General features: G+C 31.4%; 1 protein-coding gene across 1 annotated transcript; it reads left to right on the forward strand.

Moving 5' to 3' along the window:
* Nucleotides 1–1,073: 1,073 nt before the first annotated feature.
* Nucleotides 1,074–6,973, forward strand: LOC134234823 (collectin-12-like). Its single transcript, XM_062716870.1, has 3 exons — nucleotides 1,074–1,163; nucleotides 2,882–2,969; nucleotides 6,704–6,973. Exons 1-3 carry the CDS (start codon nucleotides 1,110–1,112, stop codon nucleotides 6,952–6,954), a joined length of 393 nt encoding a protein of 130 aa, XP_062572854.1. The 5' UTR covers nucleotides 1,074–1,109; the 3' UTR covers nucleotides 6,955–6,973.
* Nucleotides 6,974–11,836: the final 4,863 nt, after the last annotated feature.

Consider the following 11,836-nt stretch of genomic DNA (forward strand, 5'->3'; position numbering starts at 1 on the left):
TTACAACGTGAAAAACAAAATATGTTACTTACACATGCAATCTCCACAAAATGTCATTACAGAGCCTGAGGAAGGATTGGTTTATTATCAGAAAGGAGAGAAAGGTATGAAACCCTTTTTAAAATTATGATATTTTACATTTTATGATAACGTAATGAAATACCCATAAATACAAATGAGGGACTAATTATCCTTAAAATTAATTTATGATGGAGAAACGTATGAATGTGTTGTAAACCATTGGAATATCTGAAAACCGCACAGCATTGAATATTTTTATAAGTATAAATGACGTCGTTTGTTAAAAATAACATTTAAATGATGTAAATTTATTTCTTTAACTTTCATTGTATCTGATCCTATGATTTGTGTCTTAAGAGATTCATGTTTGCTCTTCTCTGGAGATGTATCATTTTAATTCACTTTTGAGGTCTAATTACTGATTATTTTTTCAATTAAATTTTATCACTCATTTTCATATATTTCGAAAGTTTAAAGTGTATTTTAGACTAAAGTTCGTCTTGGGTCCCAGGACCGTTGACGTTATCATTTATGACATCTCGCTCATAAAGTGGACTTTGCCGATAATTTGGTATTATAGGAAATCAAAGATCCATTGAAACAGTACATATATATTATTATAACAGTAACTTGATCCGAAGGGTCGTATCACGTCGAGTTGACAGGCGCGGATCATCAGATCTAACGAGACGCGAAGCATGTCATGATCACGGAATAACGGAAAAATCCGTCAATGTCAGTGTGTAAATAATGAATTGTTAGATCAAATAAACTAGACTCTCTTTCGAAAATTCAATACTGGGTGCGTTCCGTTTTTAATAATTATAGCTGTGGTCATTATCAGGATAAAAGAGTATGCAACAACAGCCCCATCCTTATCATTAAAATCTAGTTATCAAACGTCATTGCTTATCATTGTAGATAATTTACCTACATTATTCACCACATGACTTTAATAGCAATGTATTACATCTCTGAATGTCTTTCAATTAATGTGATTTCTTATGTTATAATTTCTAAATCTTAAATTTACATTGATATTTTTTAATGTGATTAAAACAGGTTGTGGATCGGAGTGGGTGAAGTATATGAATGGTTGCTACTTGCATGACCTGACGAAAGTCACATGGACTGATGCAAAAGTAATATATGAATTAAATTCTTTTTGTCATTTTGTACGATGTATGAATTCAAATCTTTTCGTAATTTCGCATAATTTTTAAAAGATTGCCATGACATTCAGTGAAGTTTGACATCATTTGAATGTATATAATACTAAAAGGTTTAATTATAACAATCACGCAACAACTTTCCAACAATTGAATTTTGTTCATGTTTAAAACCAGAGGCCATGACATTCATAATTTTGAAAGAGGCACCGGTGCTCATCATAACTTAACACTTAGCATGTTTAAGTTGGCTACTTAATACCCACAGACAGAGTTGGGGAACATTAAAATGAATTTCAACTAATATGTAATATTCAGCTTTAGTCAGTGGAGCCCCAACCACCCAAAAAACCCGACCCTAGATATACACATTTCACAATTTTGGAAACGATCATATTACTCATCATGAATATCTTATTAATATAATGGAGCAGATTTCAAAGAATTAATTCATTTTCAGTTTAATCAGAGCCAACCCCTCGGGGGCTTTGAAATTCACAATTGTGGAAGCATGGTCCATAATTTGTATAACTATGTACGTATGAAGTTTATTTAATACTCAGGAGCAGAGAAGAAGATTTTTAAAGAATTAATGCATGTTCACTATAGTAGTTTTGGTCCCATCCCTCAAGACCAGAGGGGGTGGGAGGGGGTTAGGGACCATGAATTTAACAGTTTTTGTTTCCCTTTAACCATAGATGTTATTTGCCAAGATTGGTTGAAATTGGCTCAGCGGTTCCAGAGAGGAAGCTGAAAATGTTCAAAAGATTACGCCCGATTGACGACGAACGACGGATGACGACGGACGAAAACAGATTAATAGAATCATTCATTACTACGAGTGTGGGATAGTGAAATTCCACCGAGTGGACAATATTTACGGTCTAAGACGAGACTTTGCCGAGCCCAAGACAGTGAATTTTGACCCTCGGTGGAATTTCACTATTCCTACACGAGTATGTAATGAATGATTATTTTTCTCGCATTATTTTGTCCAAAATAAAGGCCTGTCAATGACGTCGCCCTGATAGGGCTAAAAAATTTATTCTTGTAATTTTCCATCTAATTAGAAATCTAAATATACCATCGGAGAGAGTGTACCTGAAAATGGTTTACACCTTGTGTAAACTTATAAAATGAAGTTTAGTCCATGTAAATTAATTAGATAAATAAAAACTTGGAATAAAAAAACTTATCTATCCGATAGCGTACACAATCATTCAAGAAGAATTCTTCCGCGATCTAAAAATAGTGCCATTTAAAAAGTGAAAATACGACAATATTTTGAATAAAAATAAGTTTATCTTAATAAGTTAAATGACAACATTTTAAGTATATGTAATATTTTTAACATTGTTACAATTTCTATAAAGACGGCATGTTTACGCTGTCATTCGCGGCTTAGTAATACACAGTGTAAGATAGAAAAATATCACACTGCTGTCACACACCGGACAAGTCAATCTTACACTGGTGATTATGCGAGAAAACAATAGGTCACCTGAGTGACTCAGATTACTAAAAAAAGAAACATACCGGGTATTGTCGAGTTTGAGGAAAGTTGTATTATAATCTCATGTCACATTTGTTATATATTTGTTTTGGATTATTTAGATATTCACTCCAAATGAACATAGTGATTTAGGTTTTCAGTCATTTACAAAGAAATGAAGCAAACTTATTAATTACAGTTGTTTTGTGAGTCCAGGAATGCTCATCTTGTAGAAATAGAGAGTAAAGACAAATCAGACTGGCTTGCTGGGACCTTTCTATTGAAAGGTTAGTTTGCACATTTACAAGTCTTAATATAATCACAATGCATCCATCTCATGAATAAAAGAGAGGAAAAGTAACCTTTTAAATTAATGCGATAAAATCACCCTAATGAAAGCTGCCTATGGTTGTATTTTATCCAAAATATGTTATTGCCTGTTTAAATTGGTTTTTTAATATGACAATTAAAAATGTACGGAAGCGTATTAGTGCCATGTAATATATTTTTCAAAAGGTAATCTCATCTTTAATCTTGGCTTTTCAACTTTGATCTTGGATTTTTCAACTTTAAATTTGGTAATTCCAACTTTAACGTTGGTAATTTCAATTTTAATCTTGGCTTTTCCAATTTTAATCTTGGCTTTTCCAATTTTAATCTTGGCTTTTCCAACTTTAATCCTTGGCTTTTCCAACTAAAACTACATCATACATTATATTTAGACACTCTGTTGCTAAACTCATTATACAAGTGATTGCAAACGAAAGATAAAACTTAATTATGAAAAATGACAAAAGAAGGAATATTTCATTAAGTTCCTTATATATACAGTATGCACAGAACTAGAGGGGATTGGATGTCGGATACCTCGTCCCGCGGAATTTGCAAAAGTTACCTGTCATGTACGGAATTCTATGTACATAATTTTTATGAAGTTATTCTGAATATAATTTCACAAGAGGACTAAAAGGAATATAAAAGATTTCTAATTAAAAGTTGGACATTTATGTAAGATTATAAGGAGGGTCAAGGTAAAAGTAAAACAAACACACATAAAAAATTTCAACAATTTATTTCAATCTGAAATATTTATTTTCCATTGTAAAAGTACAATATTATAACTCCCCATAGCCCCGAATTGGAATTACCGACATTAAAGTTAGAAAAGCCAACATTAAAGTTGGAATTACCGACTTTAAAGTTGAAAAAGCCAAAATTATAGTCGTAATTACCAATTTTAAACTTGGAAAAGCCTAGATTAAAGTTCGAATTACCAACTTTAAAGTTGGAAAAGCCAAGATTAAAATTGGAATTACCAACTTTAAAAAATGTTACTTGGCACTTCCGTAAAAAAGCGAAGTTCTTGCAAATATGCAAACATAAATCTCTGATCGCGTTTTGATTTATTATACACTGTATTTATAGATAAAGTGCATGTCAAAGTTTGTTATAATTCTACTGTCTTAGCAAGAAAACTGTCCCCGCTTTCCTTCCTAACTTGAGTTGAAGGTTGTCTAAAACGACTTTTTTTAGGTTTCCTAAAGCGATGTCATTGTTGTGTTTTTGTCAAATTATTTTGTCCAATATTTGTCTGAAATAGAATACGTCTCATTGTTTGAGTTACAGTTAGAAAAAAGTCTAGCCTTCAAAATTCTTTTCATTACTTTTTCAAACTATAATATGACAAAAGTAATGTTCTAATAAGTTTTCTCTATTCAACGTATGATCTTTTATCGATTAATTTACTACTGTATATTCCGTATCTGAATCAAAAATATGGCAAAAGGATAAAAGGCGGCATTGAAATTGTCTTTATTTTATTAGCTACAGGAGAGGCTGCTATAGTTAAATGAACATTTTTATATAAAAAACCATTTGCAAAAAAAGCTTAAAGGGTAACTTTCTTTTCTTGTATTGTAAAGTAACTCTGACAGAGAGTTTTGATTTCAGACGAGCTGTCTTCCTATATTTATTCCATACAAAAAAATCCAATCAAATCATCAATCAGCATTATTTCTATGTTCAAAGCTGTTGAGAAAAGTAAAATTTTAAGGTATATTTCTGAAAGTGTCCTAGGTTTTGTAAAATGAAAAAGTTCATTCACATTCACTTATTTTCATTGTAAATACGATTTTTCAAAAATAATTAAATGTTAAACTTTAAGTTATTACGTTAGAGGATAAAAGCAGAGTAAATCTGAGAAGGACTTTAAATGGTTAATATAAATTATACCATCGTCTTCCACCTTCCTCAAATAATTTATTTTTTCTACGAATGAGTCTACTCTGCTCTGTTTTTTGCAAATATCAAAACAAAATGTTTGTTGTAAATGAGCATTTATTGTAATGCCAAACAAATTAACCAAATATGTACAAAAGTTACATATGACCATATTTGAATATATCCTTTATAAGGATATTAATATACATAAGGAAAAAATACAAATATGACTAGAAGAATTTGCAAAAAAGATGGGAGAAAAATATTAATGCATCATATATATTTTCTTCATTGTGCCCTATAAAATTTATGTTCTTAAAAAGTGATGAAATTGCTTTTAGATGAGTTGAGTAGAAGAATTTGATAAATCATTAAAGAATATGATATGAAGAAGTACCATTAATGAGGTCATTAATTTAGTACATTTATAAATTTTATGCAAAAAAGCCTCACAATTACTCATTTTTATGCTCATTTTCATTTTAGAATTGAGTTTCTGTAGCCCTCGCCAACTTCAATATTTCGTTTGATACATTGTGTACAATGCTTTGAAAAATCACATATCTTAAAATCTTTCTGGGCAAAGCATGCATTTAATGTATTCTAAAAGAAAATTCCATTGAAGATTGATTTTTTGATAAAATGATCATTAACCCCTGGAATATTGATAGTCCAAAGTTGGGTCTTAGATGATCGTAATTCAATAGAAACCATGATGCTATTCTTCTTTTCCTCTAAACATCAAGCTGGGAAATCATGTGCATTATTTTTTACATATTATAGTGCCTTCTCAACTCGATATTTACTTTTTGACAAAAGAGATACAAAAAACAAACTAGAGGAACTGTGAGCGATGAGCTCACTAAATGATACCCCCCGCCTCCATATAGTTATAATGGCAAAGTCCATGTTTTGCTGTGGCCGTGAAACCAAAATATGTGTCGGATCAAAAAGTAAAATAGGAGGTGCACAATGACAATATGTAATAAAGATTCTGTGAAAGTTTCCTCAAATTTCATTCAGTGGTATGAGAGGAGTTGCTGATAAGAGATGGGTACCCCAAAGCGTAACAGACGGACGGACGGACAGACGTACAGACGGACGGAATTAACGATTGCTATATACCCTCCCGCTTTTCAAGCGGGGGGTATAAAAATACAAAAACAAAGAACAGCATCGATCGATATAGGTTTATACATTAGTTACCCAATTTGAAGCGTTCTCAGCAGCTATTGAGAATACATATTGACATCCACTGAATATGTTTCCCGATATTTCTTATTTCTTTTTAGACCCTTGCCATTTATCAGTGCATAAACGACACTAAGCAAGCTACATGCATAAATTTCTTGGAAAATGTCTGTTCCGTCCGGTTATGGATACATTGAAATATTCATCTATAATACAACATTTGATATATTAAATTTCACATTGAATGTTTTTTCATACAGATGTAAATATAAACAATAAAATGTCTTTCTTCGTTTGCTGAAATTACGCGCCTTATATATTTATTATTTAAATAACAAAAACAAACTTTTTTTCAGTAATGAACGATATTTCTAATAATTTTGTCTTTCGAATGGTAACCTGAATAATAATATTCAGATACAGTGGAGGAATATATATAACTTTTTTCAAAGTCAAAATTGTGTGAAAATTTTTGCATATAATTATATTGAATGCGAAACAAAGTCTCGTATTTAGGCCAAAAAATACATAAGATTTCTCCATTAAATACCCTTTCAGTACACCTCTTACAATAAATGATTCAAATACATACTCTGTTTGTTTGTTTTAGATACTTGCCCATCAAATATCTATGATATATGTGTAGCTTGGACGGGTGGGAATGACCTTGTCATTGAAGGTCATTACCAGTGGAACAATGCGCCCGGGGCCATGAATTTCACCAACTGGTATCCAGATGAGCCAAGTATAGGTTATCCCGGAAAAGCAGCCGCAAGGGATTGTATTGACCTACTCAAAAACGGCCAATGGAATGATAGAAAGTGTTCTTTCCTAAACCCATTCATCTGTGAAATGACCTAGAAGAAAAGTTATTTAAAAGCATGGTAAATGTGGGGTTTTAGGAGCATATTTAATAGCTTTCATTTTTCAAAATGTTCTGTTTTATAAATGTCATTCTATTATTTGAATTGTCAACAAAGGTTTTGTCTAATAAGAAGATCAGTGAACTAACTTGTTTAAATTATCGAAGAAAACTACAAACCGTGAACGTTTTATTAATTTTTAAATTTTGTCATTAGACAATGGACATGATTGATTAAGTACTAAATTGAAAACAACAAAAGGATTGGCCTCTCTTCCATTGTATTCTTGATCAAATCAAGTATGAAACTTACTGATCACTCTGAACCATATCATTTATATTATTAAAGCTAATTGGAAGATTAAATTATTTGCATTTCTTTGTGGTTTTCGCAAAACACTGTAACTTCTTACTATTTTGTTAACAAACTCATATTTAAATCTTATCTAAGCATACACTTTTTACCTAATATTTAATTTTTAAAGATAGTTATATAACGTTAAAATATTCAGTCTTTAAAAGCGTTCAGCTTTTCATTGCGTGTTGATTTTTTATGAGTTTTGTGATTATTATACATAACCATTTTATGAAGAATGTGATTAAAATTAAAAATATAACTACAAAACCTCTCTTAATACAAAATATCATGAAACTCAAAACAAACCAATTAAACAGGAGTTTATTTTTTCATCAAAACGACAATATTCGCCCCTATTATGATTTATAATTATTTACTTTGAAAAATTAAATTCATAACTTTCTTAAGTAAACGATTTTTTTTTCAGAATTAGAAGACAGATAATATTTTTAATGAATATTAACATAATTTGACGATAAAGCTCGCTTTCGTTTTAAAATTCATTGACAATGAGTTTGTTTGAATAAATTCATATTTTAATTTTATATCATTGAAAGGTGGCTAGAGGAATATATATTTAAAACAAAGTGTGTCCTGAACCAAGCATATTGTTGTTTTAATATTTTTTCCAGCAATTTCCAATTACAAGTCTTGTGCTTATGCCTAATCAGGGTTCTCCATCATTTGGAAATTTACTGTGTTGCAGCCTTGACTCTATGGAAAAGACATCTTACAACTTTTTAAAAATAATACAATGTATTTTTAATGCACCTACTTATTAACTGTTACACGGAAGTGTGAAAACAAATCATTTCTCTTTAATTTTTTCCTTCATACATAAAGTCCTGCGAGGGTGTGTAAGAGATATAATTGATTTTGCAAAGTGACGCCCTAATTAAGTGCTCTACTTTTTGGTAGAATTGTTTGTTTAAACTTTCAATTACAGAGAATTTATGTTTTAATTTTCTAATTATCACGGATCTTTACTGTGTCGGCAATATTTTTACTGTGTGGCACGCATAAAATTTGAATCGTTACTGTGTCGGAGAAAATTTTACTGTGTCGGGAGCAACACTGTAAAACAGCTCATGGAGAACACTGCCCTTAGAGAAATTCGTTTTAAAAGTCAATAAAAATAGGAGCGCTTCCTTTTCGCATTAAAAAGTTTTTAAATGAATTTTAACTTCAAAGAAAATTTAATTGAGTACCAAAGTTCTGTCATTTTTTGTGCAATTTTTAATCATGAATATTAAAACAAACAAAATAAATATGAACTTTATAAGTCTTTTGAGATTTTCAATGTTTAAAAACGATTCTATAAAAAGTTTATTGCATTTTTAGCATGTGCTACATTATATATCACCTTTCCTCACGATAATACAACATTATACGTCCAGGCAATTTTATATAATGAAGAATGCGTTTTCAATAAAAATGGAACTCGTACATATACTTACGTTATCGTTGATCATTTGCAAAATTATTTTGTTACAAAAACATTCTGATGTACTCTGGAGTTGATATCAAAAAGATGCTTGAGTTTCTGTTTGACAATGTCTATGTTGTTTTAAGAGACCAGATTTTTAAGCAATATATTGGAATGCCCATGGGTACCAATTGTGCCCAATAATTACAAGACCTATTTTGGGATTCATATGAAGTGGAATCTATCCACTTGCTGTTGCCTTCAACTCGACGGCGTATATGCACATTTCTACAGTTGATCACACGACAATGCATTTCAAATGAATTTAATACTTGTTAAAAAAAATAGTCCACAAGGAATGGAAATAATGCAATTAAATAGATAGAAATTTTAATTTCTTCATCAAATAATTTTTTTGTAGTTTTATCTGCAAAAACAAAGTCAAAATTACTATATTTAGAAATAACAATAGCCAAGTTTTTTTTTCTGAAATATTTGATTTCTTTAAATTTTGAAATGTTAAGCCTGTCTCATGTGATTTAATCAGGGAAGTATGTACTACTATATACAAATACTTCGTAAACAGATTTCAGATTCTGTTTACGAAATTCACAAATTTTTCACAAGGTATTGTTTTTGTAATTCCTTCGTGATGAGCTTTTAGTTATTACCTTAACAATCGTGAATTAGAAACAATAATAAAAACTTTTTGTGATTATTGTGAGCGCGTTTCTTGACGAATTAAAACAAAAGTAAACTTTCAAAAATATTTTATACCTACTTGCTATCAAAGTCCCAAAATGCACATTCACTGATGAAATCATTGAAATTCTATGAAAAATAAACAAGGAAAGTCAAATTAACTGAATTCACTTTAATTTCTGTGAAGAAATCATCATCTTCTATCATATATAATTAGAATGTTACTAACTTCTTCTTTTTTTTTTAAATAATTTCAGCTGAAGTGATGGGTTGAGTGCTATTTTCGGAACATCTTCTTTTAACGTCAATGACAAAATGTCGGAATCTACTTTGTATTTTGAGGTTTTGTAGCTTCTGAAAGTTAGAAAATGTTTTATTTAAAGCACAATTCTACAGCTGTCAGAATTGAAAACGAACTAGTTCCATTTTAATTTCTTTTCTCAGCTGTGATAACTCTATGAAAGTTAGTTGATGTGATTTCTTGATATTCTACCGGAATGTAAATTTCTCTAAGAAAGGAGTCAGGAGCTATGGAGGCTTTGTATGCAGCAAATCTCGTGCACAAACTTATAATGACATTCATAATGGGGTAATTTAGGGGGAAAATGATAAATCGTGAACATAGCGAAATTAAAACCATCGGGATTATTTGCCAATCTACAATATTTACATCATACGTGTTTTCTGCATATAACACCGTATACAACGGGTAACGCGGGGGAGTCGCTAAAAAGTATGGGGGAGTCGTTTTCAACGTATGGGGGAGTAGATTTTCACCGCTTCGGAGTCAGAGGAGATGTGGGTCGCGTCTTTTTTCGGTATATATAAGATGTATTTACAAAAAACAAATATCCCACGGAAGATGGCAATAGTTAAGCTTTATCGTGGTCATTTGTCCGGCTATCATATACGTCTAGTTCTCTCAAACACTTCGAAACTATTTGACAGTTTTCATATTTACGTTGATCGGGTGGTAAAAACATGCATGATTTGCACAATCTACGGCTTGTGTAGGGATTCTCACATTTAAAACAGCGAGAGAAAACGTTTATCTTTCAAATGCAACAACATAAACTTGACTAGACTTTATAAAAAATAATAATTAAGACATTTTCTCTTCAGACTGTAACGGTTACGTAGGGGGGAGTCGTTTATGGGAAAGCACATCGCAGGGGGAGTCGCAAAATAAAGTCAAATGCATATACTTGGTGTTGTTTTCATCTCTTTTATACTGCCAATACCTTTTTATTTACTCGTAGATATCTATAAATCTATGTTTGGTTATTTACTTTATAATCTGAAGTTACGAAAAGAGATTTTTTTCTGTGGCTTTATCTGTTCCAAAAAACAATCAGCAATTTAGATTACATGAACAATTGGATTATATACCCGGTATCATCGGAGCACATGTGCTTGGGGACAGGACCCTCCCCCTTAGTATGTAATTTTCGTACATGTATATCACAAAAATTCAATTCACGAATTCAGAACCCTCACTTCGAATATGAAAGCCTAGATCTCCTTAAAATAAAATCTACCAGATTTATAATATGAAAACTTTCTTGATAATATCAACCATTTTTTTAATTAGAAAAAGGCAGATCTCTGACGCGTCTTCACGTCCCTTGACGTTTTCTTTGGAAAGGGGGTTAAATTTAACTGGTATATTCTCACGATTAGGTTCACAATTTATTATTTATTTATAATATGTAGTAACACATCTTCAGACACAAACGATTTAGTATGTTAATTTAGAATATTTTGGATAATATGAGATTAATTCACATAGGTAAATGTACAGAATGAAACCTGAAGATGGGACTGGATTGCATATTACCTAAAGCGCTGGAAATGTATGTCTATGATAAATAAAATGAGAAGTGTCAATGTAAAAATAATTAACCAAAAACTTTGAAAAGAAGAAATACGAAAATATTTCTCCAATGTATACATTTCATTATCATGATACCCTCCCTTACCTTGCCCCAGCTATATACAGTTCCTCAGAACATGTTGCCCCCTTTACCCCTCCCCCTTTCGCAGTTTCGTGAACACATAGCATGGCGGGCTGTTGTACCAGAATCAGTCTGAGGCAACCAGCATTATACATTCAAAGACAGGGTTCGAGGGCAACATGCGTTTTGTCGGACTCAAGAACCAAACTGTTTGCACGAGACGATTAGGCCGAAGGCAAATAGTTTTGTTCAAGGGGTCGACAAAACACGTTTTGCCAGATCTAGAGAACACAGTCGATAAATGTTTTGTTATACATTTTACTGTTTATTATGATATTATCATGATGAAATTTTTGTTAACCCTCACTGCATTGAAAACTGTCAATTCCGTAAAGTTCTGACATCTGACCCCGCCCAAACTTTGACGTAAACGGTGCAAT

Source organism: Saccostrea cucullata, unplaced genomic scaffold, assembly GCF_032062105.1.
Source record: "Saccostrea cucullata isolate Sc308-1 unplaced genomic scaffold, CSIRO_AGI_Scuc_v1 ctg179, whole genome shotgun sequence".
In the NCBI taxonomy this organism is placed as follows: Eukaryota; Metazoa; Mollusca; class Bivalvia; order Ostreida; family Ostreidae; genus Saccostrea; species Saccostrea cuccullata.